Raw genomic sequence first — 18179 nt, 5'->3', positions numbered from 1 at the left:
GCGAGCGAACCCGATTACCCGAAATGTTTTTAGGTTAGAACCCAGACTTTCAGTTTTCAGTTCAGTGGCGCATGACCTAGGTTCGAAACTGGCTTCAAACAAACGGTTTGACAGCAATTAGGTCCGAAGCCGAGTTAGTTTCTGCCTCAAGCAAAAATGACATAAAAAATACATGCTGCTGCTGTGGGAAAATATAAAGAAAATTTCATAATTTAATAATCTACGACATATAACTCCATAGCCTAAGCAACAGGTTTAAATACGAATAAACCAAATCCAGCATTTAAATAGAAAACGTTTGCACTTTGCAATATGTCATTTATGAAATTATTGCTGTAATTTTTCGCCAACGAATCAAAATGGTCTGAAATATAATGATCATCCCTATTATACTTTCGATATCGAATTCTCAATTTCGAACAAACAACCAACACAAAAACAAACACCCGAGAAAAGAAGTAATAAAACGAAAGTCGCAAAAGTCAAAACGCAACGTCGTAAAACGCGTAAGTGAGACAGCAAAATTGAATTGTGGAATGACGCACGCGTTAGAGAGAAATGGCATTAAAAGCTCCAGCGCATCAGTCATTCATTAGAGCACAACAGCGCTATAGTGATCGAAGCGAGAGCGAAGAAAAATAAATTTTTTGACAAAACGCGTCTCTTCGTACGAAAAATATCAGCAGTAGCAAAGAAGTGCAGAAGAAAAAGTAAATTTAATCAGTTTTTTCGCCGATATAATTTGCAAGCGTTATTGGCAAATTGACCAGATATTCGAGGTTAATAATTTGGAATATTTTTCCAAGCGTGAAAAATGGTGCGTTTTACAACGCGGACGGTGTTTTTAAATCGCGGTGCGATGTGAAAAACAAGCAACTTGAAATCGGATCAAACTCCGGTGGAGCAGGCAAGGACGCAAGGAGGCAAAAGTAAAAAAAGTGGCAAGAAATCGATTCCTGTGAGTGAATGAGCAAAAAAGTATGATTTCTGTAGGAATTTGCTAGAACTGGAACTGTAGTTAAATTTATCGGCTTGATAGTGGGAAATATTGTGCTGTTCGGCTGTAAGCTCAATAAACTATCGATTGCGAAATAAGTGGTCTTAGTCAAAAAGGGTATTTTGTAATGTCCACATCTGGAAGTTCATCGCCAGGCAGTAACAGCAACAATATCACCAGTAGCAGCGGGATCAACAGTTTGGAGATCAATAGCGAACGACGAGTCAATAACAGCACTCCCGGCTCTGGAAGGACTCCCCGTAAATTGGCTGCCAATAGTGCAGCGGGGAGTAACGGGACAACTTCCAGCAGTAGTTCATGCGTTTGGTGTGGGGAGAGCAAATCTCCCCTAAAGTACGTTCTTCCTACCCAGAACGGGAAGAAGGAATTCTGTTCGGAAACGTGTATCCTCGAATTCCGCAAGGCATACAGCAAAGGGGCCTGTATCCAGTGCGATAATGTGATACGAGCCAACGCGCCGAAACCCAACTACTGTTCGACGTTCTGCATGAAGAAACATCAGAAAAAGTCGCTGGCCGGCGGAACTTCCGCGGCACAGCCGACCGATGGGATAATCCCATCGACGACTTCCGGTTCGTCGGTCGGTTCCAAGATAAATGGCAACAACAACAACAACAATAATAATAACAGCAACAACAACAACAATGGCCGGAGAAGTAATGGAAACAATTCGCCGGGCCGGGAGCCTACCGCTAGCAGAATAAGTCCGGTGAGTTTGAATTGTAGAAATAAGTCTATGCTGTATACGACTATAGTACACATTATTGTTTAACTTTATATTCGTTGCGCAAAGCTGCATTTATAAAATGCGCCAAGTTGGATCGTACAAATATATACTCTTGTTATTACGAATTACGAGAATGACCAACAATCTAAACCTTTCCAACTCCTTCGTTACCTTGTTCTCCACTGTCATACTATCCTTTATTCTTCCTTGACCTGAATCAAACGAATTTTTCGAGCTAAGAATTAATAGAAGTTATTGATTACACTTTAAAACCAACCTACAGGATAATGTAATAGTTATTGATTGTTATGTCTTGAAATGAAGTTATGGCTTAACTCACTAGTTCCTTTAGAGCACGTAAATTATCCTCCAGAGTATAGGAGATAAACCAAAAAAATCAAACTAAATAATCGTGAGTAAGGACGTTTCCCAAGTAATAATGTGAATATATTTCATGATCCTATAGAAATCGTAATATGGCAATTATTATAGTCGCGCAGCTTGAACGATTTGCAACCTATGGTTTGTTCTACTCTGTCGTACCTTACCTAAATATGCATTGTTTTAAGCGAATATAAAATTTCCGACGTAAATATATGAACAGTTTTGATACTTTTGCAATGCAAGGTAGCCTTCCGGAATCTTTCAAAACGCTGGTCACAGCTCTAGAAAATCAATCAGAGAAGGTATTATTATTTACAAATTAATAAAAAGAACTGTGGTGAGAATGCATAACATAGGTTGAAAGAGAAGAATCACTTCACCCAGTTATTAGAATCGAGCTTCCATTTAATCAACGACAACTGCCTAAGGTTGCTCAGCATCACCGCAGTCCAGATTATCTGCAGGACCTATTTTACATATTTTGATTAACGGACTTTGCTCCGATGTCGTTGATAACAGGACTAAGGACCGAACGTCGATTATGACCATTACGTGATGGTGTGTAAGATTCGCGATAGACTTCCCAGCGTGACCATTTCCAAGCGTAAGAGTACCGCGCGGCTGAACATACAGCAACTTTAGGCTGAGAGTGCCAGGAATATACCAAATAAAGTCAGCAAGAGATCATCTCAGTCTGACTTCTTAGTTTCTCGCTCAGTTTAGAAGCTGAAAATCACTCCGCTGTCGCATCAGGGAAAGTAATCATACTTTGTTTACCTGCAAAAACAAAATATTCCTTCTATCTACTGTGTGAAATGCGGACGACCTGTGTTGCTGCTGACTTTTCGATATATCCCATAAAACCATCTATTCGTGAAGTGTTATAATTGTTGAATATGAATATGAAACTTAGCATCGCAGAATTAATAGCAGCACAATTTCACCACCCACAACAGGCGGTATTAATTGTTTTCAAAATCATTATAATTGGGTTTAAACATCAGCTACTTAACTTTTTTCGTGAGAACTTTTACATAAAAAAATATAACTTTCAAATATCATTATCCCGTGGGCTTGGCAGTGGACTCCAGAGTACAATTTTTTGTGCTTAGAGATTGGTAGGCTGGAGGCCTCGGCTCGGATCCTGGTGGTCCCTAGAATCTAGTAATTATCAGATTCACGATTCGCGCGCAATCGTTCGAGAATTCATGCGAATATGCGAATGGCCACGCGATTATAAAATCGACGCAAAGTATAAGACTCGCTAGCATTCAAACGCTCGAGCCCTTCGCGATCACACTATTACACAATTAGTCAACACCCACGCCAACCCAGACAGATATGCACCCATGGACTCAAACGCTAAAACTCACACCTTCCACGCACACACCACCACAGGACTCATAATCAGATTCGTACATACAAAGTCACAAGCAATAATTACAGGTATTCGTCTGGCAACCGGGGGAAGTGCATCTCAAACGCAGAACAAATCATTGCAATAATGGCCTTGGATCTGCGTTGCCTGTGTTCAAGTCACCATAGCGTTGTCTGTCAATTCAAGGATGTACTAAATCCGCTAACCACCACCCTCGGCCCTAGTGTCCGTAAAGGGATAAAAAAATAAAAAAAATAAAGCTTTCAAATAATATTATCGATTAGGGCACTTAATATTAAATACCGTTGCAGTCATATGAAATATCTTGATTTGTGGTACAGATTATCAAAAATAGTAAATGTGAAATGGCTATTTTTGAATGTCTTGCAATCTTTACTCAAGAAATAGTTCATTTTTAGAAAAAAAAAAAAATATATAGCTTAAAAACGAACGAAGCTAGAGGTTCAAAATATTCAGAAAACTGTTCTCCTGTGAAATATCTGAAAGTAAATCTAAAGTCATCTTAATGAAAAGTTAAAACTGCAAAGTTATATAAATAAAACCATTTTTAAAGAAACACCCGAATTTTTCGGTAAATTTCTTGTAAAATGAAAAGTACAAGAAAGAGTTCCAGTGTCTTCAATAAAGTTTTTCTCACTCTCGGCCCTAGCAGCCTAGGCCTATGTCTTCAGTTGAACCAATAAAAAATGACGCTCATATCCACTAGACAACATAACCGAAAACTCTACTGATATGGGAAAGCTTACTTTCTTCTAGCATCTGAACCGTACACCGAAATTTAGGTATCAGATTCACGACCCGCGCGCGATCATCGAGGAACACACGCGAATATGCGGATTTATACACACGGTTTTAAAATCAAATTTCTACACGCGAAGTTACATACCCGCTAGCACACGCGACATACAACGTACCAGCGCTCGATCCTTTCGCGGTAATACACACGATCGTGAAGTCCCCAACGTTCGCACATATCTGAACCGTACAATGAATATCACTTTCAGAATTACGGCCTGTTGCAATTGGTCTTAAACAGTGTTTTAGTGGGTGATATTTCCCGTCTCCCGTTGCAATGATTCTGACGAGGAATCACTCACTACAATTGCTCTAGAGCTCCAGTAGGACAATTCTCATAAAAAAAATAACGTGATCAATCTAAGTCACTATTCGGATTGATCATACGCTATCGGCAAAATTCTCATAAAAAGAAAGCAAAAATCGACTTCTTAACCAAGGCCCGGAAGACCGAGTGTCATATACCATTCGATTCAGTTCGTTGAAATTGGAAAATGTCTGTGTGCATGTATGTTTTTATAGTAAGGTTTAAAAAGCTTCAAAAGCCTATCCTGTAGTATATTGGCACTATGTAGGATTCAAGACTCCCGTTCGTGCCTAACCACTAAAAACAATCACTTTTTTTATTTCGATTATAGAGGTTTTAACCTCAAGGTCATTCGCCTCTTCGGGTTAGAAAAATCTCTTATGAAAAATTTCTAACTCTATGTGCGGGGTCGGGACTCGAACCCAGGTGCGCTGCGTACAAGGCAATCGATTTACCAATACGCTACGCCCACCCCCAAAACAATCACTTTTCACGCCCTTCCCCACGGCACTACGTCAACTATTACTTCGGTGGGGGTGAATCGTTTTGCTTTCGTCGCACCTCTTTCTTATGCTCCTTCTCGGAGGCTCACTTGGTTTATAGAATGGCTCGACCTATGAGCTTTAACTCTCGATTCTTCTCTTCTTTTCTCCATCTATTACGTAGCCGTTTTGCTCTCGTCCCCATGAGCCATTTAGGTGCTGATACCTTAAGCCAGTTAGCTCATGTTTCCGTGAGTCATTCAGCTGCCGGTTTTATCACGATCTGCTTGGACAGTCCCCAACGGTGAACTCACTCTACTCCGGCCGATGGTACTCCGACGGAGGAATTTCCCCCGATACCGATACCGGTTTTATTGAGCCATTTAGCTACCACATGTATCGAGAGCAGCTCAGATATTATCCTACTCCGACTGAGAACTCCCCGACAATGGAATTTCTTTCATTACCGGTATTTGTTTCGTGCTCTAATTAGCTTGCACTTTTGTTACGATTCTGTCGAGCAGTCTACGGCAGCGAATCTACACTACCGTGAATTTCCCGGAGGTAGATTTCTCCCGATACCGATGTACGTTTCTATGAGCCATTTAGCTCCCCGTTCTGTCTACTCGGTCTAGTCCCCGTCGTTGGACCTAGCCTACTCAACGGGCCATCCGGTAGGTGCTGAGGTCTATCCAGCGATTCCGGGTGGAGCGTAGCTTCCGATTCACTGGCGCCCCAACAACCCACTGCTAGCTATTCGACGCGGTCTACTCGGTTTAATTCCCGGCGGTGGATCTAGCCTACTCACGAGCTACCCGGTAGGGTGTCGAGGTCGGTCCGGCGATTCCAGTGAAGCCTGACGTCCGGTTTGCTGCCGAACACGGTGCTTCTCCGCGTGCTACTCAACTGGTCCCCGGTGGTGGACCCAGTCTACACCGACGTAGAGTTCCTCGGCAGCGGAATTTCTCCCGAAACCCGATTTGCGGTTCAACGTTCTAGCCAATAGCGCTACTTTGTTGGTCCCTTCGCCACTTGTTCTGCAGCTCGAAGAGTATACTAGTTACCACTCTGTTGACAGCGTATCAAATACGCTTGTCGCGGCACATCTCCTCGACGACATTGTCCACTGTCACACCAGACATATCCCTTAGAACTTCTTCGAACCTAGTGCATTCGAAGATTACGTGTTCCGGTGTGTCTTGAATGTTCACACGCTCCGGGCAAAGGGATGACGAAGCGTGCCCAAACCGATGGAGGTACTTCCGGAAGCATCCATGCCCGGACAAAAACTGCGTCAAATGGAAGTTGACCTCTCCCTGCTTCATATGTACCCAAGCAGACACATTTTGGGATGAGTCGGTGGGTCCACCATCCTTTCTCCGCGTTGTCCCACTCTTGCTGCCACTTAGCCAACGAGTTCGCTCGGATCAGTCTCCTTGCATTACGTGCATTTCTCCGTTGGTAGCATTCCACGTCCGCACCCAGAGTGATACAGATGGGAATCATCCCGACAACTACGCATACCGCCTCCGACGATACCGTTCTGTGCGTACTCTCGATCCGAACAGCCATTAGACGAAACGTGCTTGTCGCTTAGAGTTCAGCGCATCAACCCAGGCCGGTACGCCATACCTCAGTATTGAGGATGAGACACCCGCCAGGAGGCGCCTCGTGCAGCCTCTTGCTCCTCCGTTATTCGGCATGATCCTTGCAAATGCGTTAGTTGTCCTCGCAGCCCTCTCACATACATAGTCGACATGGCTGTTGTAATTTAACCGATCGTCGACCATCACACTCAGGTGCTTCAGCGCACGCATCGATGGAATGGATTGTCCCCCGACGCTGATCTCGACGTGCTGAATTCTTTTACGGTTACTGACCAGCACTACCTCGATCTTGCGGTGAGCCAGCTGTAATTTGACGTCAGCCATCCAGTTTCCACGATGCCTATTGTCTCTGCCGTCAGCATCTCCACTTCCTCAAGGGTTTCGTCTGTTATCGTCAGGACAACATCATCTGCAAAGCCGACGATCTCAAAGCCCGTTGGCAGTTCCAGTGTTAACACTCCGTGTAAATTATATTCCAGACTACTACTACTCCATGTTCGTTTCGTAGACCAGTTCTCGGCTCTTGAAGTAACTTTTCAGAACATTGCACGGGTAGTCCGGAACCCGCAATTTATGTAGCGCTACGGCGATCGCCTCCCAGCTAGCATTGTTGAACGCGTTCTTCACGTCTATCGTTACCACAGCGCCGTAGCAGTTCATTTTTGCTTCAGTTTTCTCCGCGCTCGCGATGATTGTGCGGATGTTGTTCACCGTCTATTTCCCTTTTCGGAACCCGATACAATATGCGATATTCCGTTCTCGCTTTCAGCGTAGGTCGTCAGCCTGTTAAGGAAGACCCTTTCCAGGAGCTTACCAAGAGTATCCAGCAGGCATATAGGCTGATACGATACTGGATCTCCTGGTGGTTTTCTCGATTTTTGCAGCAAACCAGCTTCTGAATCTTCCATCTATCCGGGAAGTAGCCATCGTCCAGGCATTCCTGTAGGACTATCCTGAACATGTCCGGAAACGCAAGAATCGCAGTCTTCCGTGGCACGTTGGGAATCGTGCTTCGGGAAAAGACCCTCCATGATAATTTTCAGTTTGTCAGCGCACATTTCGACTGGCGTCATTGGACCCTTGATCCTGGCCATAACGACACGGTAAGCATTGCCCCAGAGGTTAACGTCTTCTTCTCTGCACAGCTCCTTGTAGCAGGTGGACTTGCTTAGCACTACCTCTTGCGCGGCCAGCGCGGAATATTACCTTGCACTCTTTTCTGATTGCCTCAGATCTTGCTCTCTGAACGCGTCTTCTAGCTTTTTGGCAGGCAGCGTGGAGGTTGCTGAACCTTTCGTTCCACCAATACGCCGGACGCCGGTAGTTCCTCGGCTCCATTTTCCTCGGCATTGCTACATCACATGCCCTCACTACTGTTTCCGATAGCTCATCGGCACACGGAATTAGAATAACGCTGTTAGCACGAAGTGCTTTTCACTTCCGCTCGCCAGTCCTCACTCTCGGCGTTATGGTGCAATTTCGCCGACCAATGATGTAGTGGATCACTTGGTGGTCACTATGTGTGTACTGCTTACTAACTCGCTAATTCATGTTATCCATAAGCGAGGGACTGCAAAATGTTATGTCGATGATGGATTCTCGATCGTCTTTACGGAATATGGTAGCGAAACCTTCGTTGCACAGTCTCACATCCAGCTTCGCCAAGGCTTCCATCAAGCTGTAACCACTTACGTTGATCAGTCTGCTACCCCACTCCACGGCCCAAGCGTTAAAGTCTCCTATAACAACCGGCGTTAGTCCGACTAACGAGTCGGTTAGTGCGTCCAGCATCCGATTGTACTGCTCTGGTGTCCATCTCGGAGAGCATAGCAGCTACAGACAAATACGCTGTTGGTCCTGACGATCACGAAACCTTCATGTGTGTAGTCCTTCATCTCTTGGACAGGAAAACCGCCCATTACTTGGATTGCACTATCCACCACCCAGTTACCATTATCGGGAGGAACATGACACGGCTCTGCAATAATTGTAACGTAGCACTTCGTTTCTGTTGTCAACTGCCACAATGTCGCAATGATTGAGATTAAGCTGGGTTATTTCCGTCATCATGGGCCTGCCTTCGCCTTTATGTACACAAGGCATTTGAAGTCTCCCATCTATTGGTCGTTTCTGTCCTTCGGCTTGCAGATCCGCATGTTCTACACAGTGCAGACCTGTCTGGGCCCTTGCAGATCCTCGCCAGGTGTCCGAGGTCAAAGTATCGCACCGTCTGCTTGGTAACTCACGCAGCAACTCTCAGCGAGCATCTCGACCATTCGACTTTTATCTTACCGGTTTCCGCCAGCTTATTGGCAACGACCACCGGTAGTCGAATCGCCGCCGTGTAAATGTCTCCATACTGCTACTTTCTTGAGAAGAGGGGCGTAGGACACCGTATCGTTTGCTTCGACAATCAGTGCATCTGACGAGCCGAAGGTTTTCCTTTCCGCTTTTTGGGCCCGTCTGCTCTTCCGTCTCCTGGTGAGGATCTAGTCCTCTTTGGAGTCACGGAAACTGGTGTGTTCCCCACACCAATCTGCTTCTCCTTACCCTGCTTCGTAGCGCTAGGAAGAGAATAGCCTTGGCCGACGCCAATACTCGCTCAGCTACATCAGCCCTCTGCATTGCCATATCATACTCATTTACGGCAGATAGTAGCGCCGTTCGGATTCTGATTACCATCTCCTTAATATCGTTTTGGGCGTTGTTTCTCGCATCCACAAACTTGTGGCGCTCCTACGTCAAGTGCTTCGCTGCCACTACTTTTGGCTTCTGCTGGGTGTAATTAATCCCGCTCTGTTCTGGTTGTTGCTGCCGCTGCCGCTTCTCCTCCTCTTGTTCTTGCTGAATGAGTTTAGCTGCCGCTGGTGGTGGTGACCTCACTAACCCACCTACGGCGAACGAATTCGCCGTGATTACTCCGTATATGTTAGTTTCTTGTTTTTTCCATTTTATTGGATCCCGTCTCCGAACCGCTATCTCCACTCGTCGTACGACGGATCACGACAATGATTATATATGAAGCAGGGAGGTCATGTAAGGATTGACACTATCCTTCACGGAGAGTAGTGTTCAGAGCCGGATCAGCGTAAAATCGGGGATGCTTCAACCGATCCTAGTGCCATCAACTAAATGGTGACGGGTTTTCAACGTACCCGGAAACCTGCCACGGTGTTGTCGAGACGGAGGCAGCTGTGCTGTTAGCCTACTCGCCATTTCAAGTCGGTATCATGCTTCCTTACTCAGGGAGTAGAACAGCACGCCTGTCAGCCCAAAGCCGCTGTCCAATTCGTGATCCGTGTCTTGTCCGTTGTCGTTCGCCAAGGCCAGTATGCCATAATCAGAATGTTACTGGCGTCGATCCTGATGTGCCGGTTGGCACTCCGGTTGGGCTAGAGTGCTTTTATTGTTAAGATCTTAGATTATTGGAATCTTAAGATCTTAGCAGAAACAATACAGGCTCGCTTCTTCGGAGCTGCTTTCGGAGTTATGGTTTTTTTAGAGGTTTAACAGAGCCCAATCCAAACGCAACCATATTCTAGCAAAGCTCCCCAGCTCGCACTAGGACTGGGGGCGGGGTTCGTTAAGCCCCAAGACTACTGTCCTTACTGTCCCTGCTGCCCCTTGTGTATGTATGTGTGTGTCATTTAAACTCACTCAATTTTCTGAGAGATGGCTGAACCGATTTACGCAAACTAAGTTGCATCTGAAAGGTATAACGCTCCCATAAGTTGCTATTGAATTTTTATTTGATCCGACTTCCGGTTCCGGAGTTACGGGTTGAAGAGTGCGGTCACACAGCAAATTGCCAAATAAACTGGTACCACTATGATGTCCAAATGATGTTAAACATTAAAATGAATGCAACATTACTTGAATTTGCGGATTTAGTGATCAATCAAAGTAGCTTTGACCACATTGACCCCCAATGGCGGTTCTTGATGCATCCAGGGAACTCGCCAAGTTCCTAAACAAATATCTCCTATTTCCAGGCAAATTCCTGATAGATTTTTACTAACTTGTTTTCTTTTTTTTCGAGAGTTGTCCTACTGGAGCTATAGAACTAGGTTCTCGGAAGGGCTCCCCGTCAGAATCACATACTAAAATTTGCAGACGAGACAGGCAATGTCGCCCACTAAAACACTGCTTTAGGCCAATTGTAGCAGGCCGTGATTCTGAATGTGATACGGTTCAGGTATGTGCGGGCGTACGGATTTCGCGATCGTGTGTATCATCGCGAAGGACTTGAGCATTTGTACGTTAACGTGTTCGAAATTCTAAAACCGTTTGCCTTTCGCATATTCGCGTGTGTTCTAGAATGACCGCGCGCGGATCGCGAATCTGATACTTAATTTTTCGTGTACGGTTCAGATTCTAAAACAAAGTGGGTTCTTCCATATCACTAGAGTTCCCAGTCAGGTCGCCATGGAACGTGTTGTCTAGTGGAAGTGAGCTTTATTTTTTGATTGGTATAATTGAATGTATGGACCTTAGTTGCTAGAATGGAGGGTAAACATTTCCGGACGTGAACGATTCACTATCGCGCGCGTTTGCGGGTTCGCGTTTTTAACTTCGTAAGCACTAGAACGTTAACATTGTTACCGGAGTGTTTTAAAGTTTGCGCGATCGCGAACGTAGGTGTGCGTAGATGATTGCGAAGAGCTTAAGCGTTCGTATGTTGACGTGTTTATCGCGTGTGCCCATGTGTATGCGAATTCGATTTTGTATCCTTGTGTAACATATTCGCGTGTGTTCTTGGACGGCCACGCGGACCGTCATTCTGATATTTAGTTTTCGGTGTACGGATCACATTCTGACAGGGAGTGAGTTACACCATATCACTAGGGTTCCTGGTCATGTCGCCATTGAACGTTGTTGTCCAGTGGATATGAGAGTTTTCTTTTTAATTGATTCAATTGAAGGCATGGATCTAGACTGCTAGAATCGAGGATAGAGACTTCCGGACGTAACCGATTCATGCTCGCGCGAGTGCGGGGGACTGTATATTCACGCTTGAGATCGCGTTTGAATGTTTATAAGTGCTGAGACGCTCACCGGGATGTTATCATGTCTGCGAGAGCACGGGTGTAGGTTGCGTGGATGATCGCGAAAAGCTCAAGCATTTGTATATTTGTTTGTCGCGTGTATTCGTAACACGTTCCAAATTCGATTTTTATGTCGCCATGGAACGTGTAGTTTAGTGGATATAAGTATCATCTTTTTGATTAGTTCACCTGAAGGCATTGGCTGCTAGGGCCGAGAACAGGGGCTTCCGGACGAAACCGATTCATGATCGCGCGAACATGGGCCTCCAAATGGAGGTTCACTCTTGATACCGCGTTTGTGAATTTATAAGTAATAAAACGTTCACTTAGTCACCGGTGTTATCCCTTTTACGAGATCGTGGGTGTGGTTGTACGTGGATAATCGCGAAAGACTCGAGCGTTAATATGTTGTCGTTTTTGTCGCGAGTGATAGTGTGTAACTTCGCGTGGACACATTATAAGCGTATGGGCATTCGCATGTTCGCGTGTTCTTCAATGAGAGCGCGTAGATGTCTTCTCTAGTTTTTATTTCTATTGTTCCAACTGAAGGCATGCGTTTGAGTTGCTAGGATCAAGGGTAGAGACTTCCGGACGTGACCGATTAATGATTGTGCGAGCGGTGGGTTGATGCTTGAGACCGCGTTAGGAAATTTTTAGGTGCACACGTTCATTAAATTTGAATGCTGGCGAGATCGCGGGGGTTCGCATTCGTGATCAGGTGTGTGTTATCGCGAAGGCCACGTTTGTACGTTTGGAATGAGAGATTGTGAGTGTATATGAGAGAGTTAGCAATTTATGTTAGTGAGTGTTAGCATGGATCTAATTTAAAATATAGCAATAAAAAAGGGTGCCTGCAGAGAAAATTGGGCCCTAAACCCACATTGTATATTATTTGACCATGGCAGTGGATAATAAAGGTGGCCAAGTTAAGTGCTAAAATTGATCACAATGTAGCTGAACTAAAAAGAAAATATTCGTGTCCCAAGTTTCTGTGATATAATCACTGTAATACTGCTTTGATGAAAAAGCCCCCGGACCACATCAAGGCACAGTATCATGCCGAGGGAGATTTTTACTAACTTGTTTTCAAATTAAAAATACAGTAATTGCATTGACTACTGATGAATTTTATCCGGTTCTGACTCTTGGTTCCGGAGTTACAGATTGGTTAGTAAGGCTGCACTGGATTTTCCCATATAACGTTACAATCGTAATACCTCAGAGGCTAAAAACAATTGAAGTCGTCACCAAACTACTCCTAATCGCAGATCTATATCACTGATCGCCAATCCAATATTCTTTGAATATATTGTCCACTATCGACGATTCCGGAAGTCCCGAATTCCGGACATATTCTAAATTTAAAGTCACGTCGGTTCTTCGGTGATGACTGAACCGATTCTATCAAACCAGGTCTCAAGTGGAAGGCAAAATATGCAGTTTAGTATTGTGTCGCCACCTCCCCCCCGTCCCCCTTTGCCATCCACCTCCAGCTTTCATCACCCCTTCCTCCCCTATTGGACCATCATCAAAACAATTCTTCACCAACCCCGTATACCGAAATAAGATGAAGGATTTCTGACGCATCCTATACTCTCACTCTGCTATCTTCTCCCCCCCCCCCCCTTTCCAAATCCATTCACACAGCATTTCTAAATATGGTCGCGTAAAAATAGCATAAACTCGTGCTGATTAAGGGCCGATTTCTTCACCCTCGCTTACTTTTAAACCCGGTTTACCAGTACGTTTAAACCTGGTTTAAGCGAAAAGCGAGGGTGAAGAAATCGGCTCTAAGGGCCGATTTCTTCACCCTCGCTTACCTTTTGAACCAGGTTCAGCAGTACGTTTAAACCTGGCTTAAGCGCAAAGGGGAGGTGAAGAAATCGGCCCTAAACGAATTAAATATACTTTTTCTATTTAAAGTGTGTCAGCATCTACTTTCGTGGTAGTTGTGAGATACGTGCTATGGGGGACGGGTATAGCGTAGTTGGTAAATCGATTGCCTTGTACACAACTCACCTGGGTTCAATTCGCAACCCCGCACATAGGGTTAGAGATTTTTTCAAACACCTCAGAAGAGGCGAATGACCCTAAAACCGCATTATGTCTGTAGCCCTCAGCGATCTAACAATATACATGTCCACATTAGTCGCCGATTACTCCCCACTTTTCGAAGTTCGATCGAGATTCCGTCCTTTCCAACGTCCTAGCAATTTTCAGCTCTCGAATAACCTTTCGCTCTCCGTCTAGCGTCAGTTGATCCATAGCTTGTCCATCGACCTAACCCTGTGCATAAAGGGCCAGAAAGGATTAAGAAAACTTTGCTCAGCTTTCTAATGAAACTAGAGTCATTAAACTAAGCATACATAGGATATTACGACAAATAAACGAATTACAATCGCAATTTTTCTTTTTGTTTACGTCTTTTGATACGTGAGTTGATATTTGATATTTTTGATTACTTTATTTTTATTTGCAATTTCATTATTGAAAAATATAGGGGAACCCGAGCTATTCGTACCTACCTAAGCAAATCGCCCTTTTAGGTGGATAGATGTGAAAGAATTTATCGGTCAAAAGTTTCCAATGGCAGTGCTAGGCGACGATTTGCGCCACTCTACGTTTTTCTATCCTTTTACAATGTAGGGGTAAATCGGACCACCCTACGGGACAATTTAGGCCGCCATTCATTATCATTTTTTTTTTCAATTGAATTGTTTACCTATGAAATATTTATTGGAGAAACTCCTTAAGAAACAAAAAAAATTGCGTTACAAAAACTTAAACTGGTTAGTCACAGCTGTTAATTGGCGCATCAAGTATTTTCGTTGCTGTGGCATGTACAATCGTGTGCGTAGTTGCAAGCCGCTGAACGGTGGTTGACGGAATAGGGGGTCCGAATAGCCCCGTCCGCTCATTTCGTACAAAAGTAGTGAGCGCCTTGAAAATGTCATTCCATAAAATAGGACCCTCAAGCTTTCCAAAACACTTGCATGTTATTTTTTCACTTTTATTTGTTGCTTTAATCACGGTTTTACCATTATAATGATTTTTGTTTTAAGGATGACAAAAAATTGAAACAATTTGATTCAGGTGCCAAAATTAATGTTTTAGAATAGCGGTTCCACAAATTTAGACGACAGTCAGAAAATCGTTCGATTTTCTGAGAAATCTAGGGGGTCCGATTTACCCCCACGGTCTTAATAGCCCGGGTTGCCCTACGCTTAAGCATCTGTAAATCTTGAGTTTTTAATCAAAAGGTAGCGTTCGGCCAAGCAAACTTTTCGCAATTAGTTCATCTTTTCAGACGGGGTTTTTTTTTGTAAAATGGGGGTGTAAGCAAACAAGACAACCTATTCGGTATGAATTACTATTGTATTCAGTAATTTAAATGGCCAGCACGGTGAATCAATTTTTCCAAATACTAATCAGAACAACGCATTTTTCCCTTCAGGTAACAACCACAACCTCGACCGGCCCATTCCAGTACGAAAGTTTCCACGTGTTCGACTGGACCGAATATCTTCGCGAGTCCGGCAGTGTTCCCGCACCCGCTGAATGCTTCAAACAGGCCGTTACGCCTCCGAAAAATGAATTCAAAATCGGAATGAAACTGGAGGCTCTTGATCCGCGTAACGTGACCTCAACCTGCATCGCAAGTGTTGTGGGGGTGCTTGGTTCGCGGCTTCGGCTTCGACTGGATGGCAGTGACAACAAAAATGATTTCTGGCGGCTAGTTGACTCGAATGAAATTCATCCAATTGGTCATTGTGAGCAGACAGGGGAGATGCTGCAGCCACCGCTCGGTTTCCGTATGAACGCCAGCAGTTGGCCAACGTTTCTGCTGAAAACTTTGAATGGAGCCCCGATGGCTCCATCTCATATTTTCATGCCAGAACCACCAACGCCCAAGTGCAATTTGTATCAGGTTAGCTTTCATTTGTAATCTGCTCTTTTATTTAATATTTTACCAAAACAAAAATGTATAATTTTACAGGTTGGCCAGAAGCTGGAAGCCGTCGACAAAAAGAACCCGCAACTGATTTGCTGTGCAACGGTAGATGCGGTCAAAGAAGATCAGATTCACGTAACATTCGACGGTTGGCGAGGTGCTTTCGATTACTGGTGTCGTTACGATTCCCGAGATATATTTCCCGTCGGTTGGTGCGCAAAAAGTTGCCATCCGATGCAACCGCCCGGTCAGAAGAACAAAATGGATGGAAGTAACGCTCGCTCCAAAGGAGCCCGTTCGTCATTTGCGATGATATCCGAACCGGATTCGATGATGCCAACCACTCCCGTTACAGCGCATTTCCACAGCAGATGCAAGGGTGGTCCATTTATCAATAGCTCGAAGCTTCCTTCGATGGTGACCGCTCCGAATCATCAAACATTGGCAAAACTGTGCCTCCAGGAAGTACTGGCTGCATCCAAGGATCACTCGCAGCTTTCTCCGTTGCTGTTTGGCCTAGAAGGCGACGTACACATTGTGACAGCTGCTGGAAAGAATTTTACCGTTAAAATACCAGCTTATATCCGACAGAAGGGAAATAGTGCATTGGCGGAATTCCTCGAGACGTTATGTACGGCGTGCAGAGCATGCAGACATCTGATCACCTTGGAACCCGGTCCAGAGCAATGCGACGCATGTATGGTGCAATCGCCGCCGCTCAAACGACCGATCAAAACCGAACCGACTGTGCGGTCGGCTAGCCCACCGCCAACGGCGGCTTCCTCTCCGAAAGCAGCATCTATAACTAGAGAATCGCAGCACGAGAGCCCGCGAAGTCCTTCGCCGAAACGTAAGGCAGTTGAACGAGAGACGGCAACGTCAACGACCAACAATGAGCCAAGCTCGTCCTCTCCTGCCCCTTCCATGCTGGCGGTCAGTGTCGGTAAGTGTAAATGTTTCGTCCGGCTTACCGACGTACTCCGGGGCTTCAAGCGTTGAATGATATTGTTTGTTTTAAATTACCTGAACTATTTGACATCTTGAAATCTAAATGGCTATAAGATAATTTCGCCTTGCACCGTCTTTTCCTTATATAGCGCTAAATCATTACCATGTTATTCTTGAAGTACGTTTCTGTTGTTTTTCGTAGTGTACAAGTTGATAGAATGAAATCCAAATCTTATTGTTTTTCAATTTCGGGTGTGCCCTTTCACACATGATCAGTGCTGAGCTCCATCACGGTACTGATGGCAAACCTACTAGACAAAAGAGAATGAAACGGTTAGCAGTTAAAACAGTAAGCGATGCTTATTGAGCTACGGTTCTCATTCCAATGAATTGACAACAGTCAGACGGTTCTCTTCTGAATCTCTCACTCATTGGAATTATTATTGAGAGGAAGGCAAACTGACCGTCATTTCATTAACAATATAAATACGGTTATGACGGTCATCTTATCACAAACAACGAGCTTGAATTAACAAACAGGCGGTTCCACATAAATAGCTATGCTTAAAATAAACAGAAAGGTGGAGAAAAAATCAACAAAGCACCGCATGCTGCCCGAATACAATATTTCGTTTACTATACCAATGCAAAATAAATGGTACTCAATCTGTCTATCATTTCAAAGCGTTCTCTCTCTCACGGCTTCTGTGAGAGATAGTTAACTGAAACACTAACCGAGGAAAATGGAAATGAAATAACGGTCATTTTTGTGGTAATACGGTCACTTCATATTTACCCTCACAATTCAAAGACCACCGTGAGATTGCACAGCACTGCACATGATAGTCTTTTCATGTAGGATACACTAACATTTTATCCTAGGCGACTCGTTTCACATATATTAACAGAAGCTTGTGTTGAAAGTGGAAGGGCTTGAAACGATGTATACTTTCGATGTTTTTCAGCGCAGTATTTCTGGATGGCTTCTTTCTCGCTTGACATATTGGGCCGATGCGATGATTTTGTCGGACGACGAACAGGGTTACAGTATAATCTGTATTCATTCGTATTCGCCATTTTGGGATCAAATTTCTATAAAGATTTTTATTCTGGTAAAATGGTATGCAGTCCTTTGTAAATTCTGATTTGCATTCGAAATAAAAACGAAACCATCAAAGAAGTTAGTTGTCCACCGTTGCTGACCTAGAAGGCCTAGCTTTCGGCGATATCATGTTTGATTTTGTTGAATCCTCGAATGATGTAAATAGCAATGAAATATACCAGTAGTAAGGGATTGTTCAAGGATTCATCGAAGTGTTTTTTTTTGTTGTTTACCCTGTGTGCGGGGTTGTGTATAGCACCCAGGCGAACTGCGTGCACCAAAGTATTTGAAACGTGGAATTTTTTGCAGATCGAGAATTATCGACGTCAATTTAGTTTATGTAGAGAAGGAGTGAGATTCGCGGTCAATCAAACAATAAATTCAAAAGTTGAAATATTTAAAATTCAAAAACA

General features: G+C 44.2%; 1 protein-coding gene across 1 annotated transcript in view; it reads left to right on the top strand.

The window, feature by feature from the left end:
- The first annotated feature begins 622 nt into the window (after positions 1 to 622).
- LOC131696083 (polycomb protein Scm-like) overlaps positions 623 to 18179 on the top strand; it is a 29251-nt gene continuing 11694 nt past the window's right edge. The window contains exons 1-3 of the mRNA XM_058984617.1: positions 623 to 1727; positions 15219 to 15692; positions 15762 to 16659. Coding sequence (XP_058840600.1) covers positions 1125 to 1727; positions 15219 to 15692; positions 15762 to 16659 — 1975 coding nt within the window. The 5' untranslated portion in view covers positions 623 to 1124. The remainder of the gene's footprint in view (positions 1728 to 15218; positions 15693 to 15761; positions 16660 to 18179) is intronic.

This window comes from Topomyia yanbarensis, unplaced genomic scaffold (assembly GCF_030247195.1).
Source record: "Topomyia yanbarensis strain Yona2022 unplaced genomic scaffold, ASM3024719v1 HiC_scaffold_7, whole genome shotgun sequence".
Classification (NCBI taxonomy): domain Eukaryota; kingdom Metazoa; phylum Arthropoda; class Insecta; order Diptera; family Culicidae; genus Topomyia; species Topomyia yanbarensis.
The sequence above is the reverse complement of the archived record's forward strand: the minus strand, read 5'-3'. Positions and strand labels throughout refer to the sequence as shown.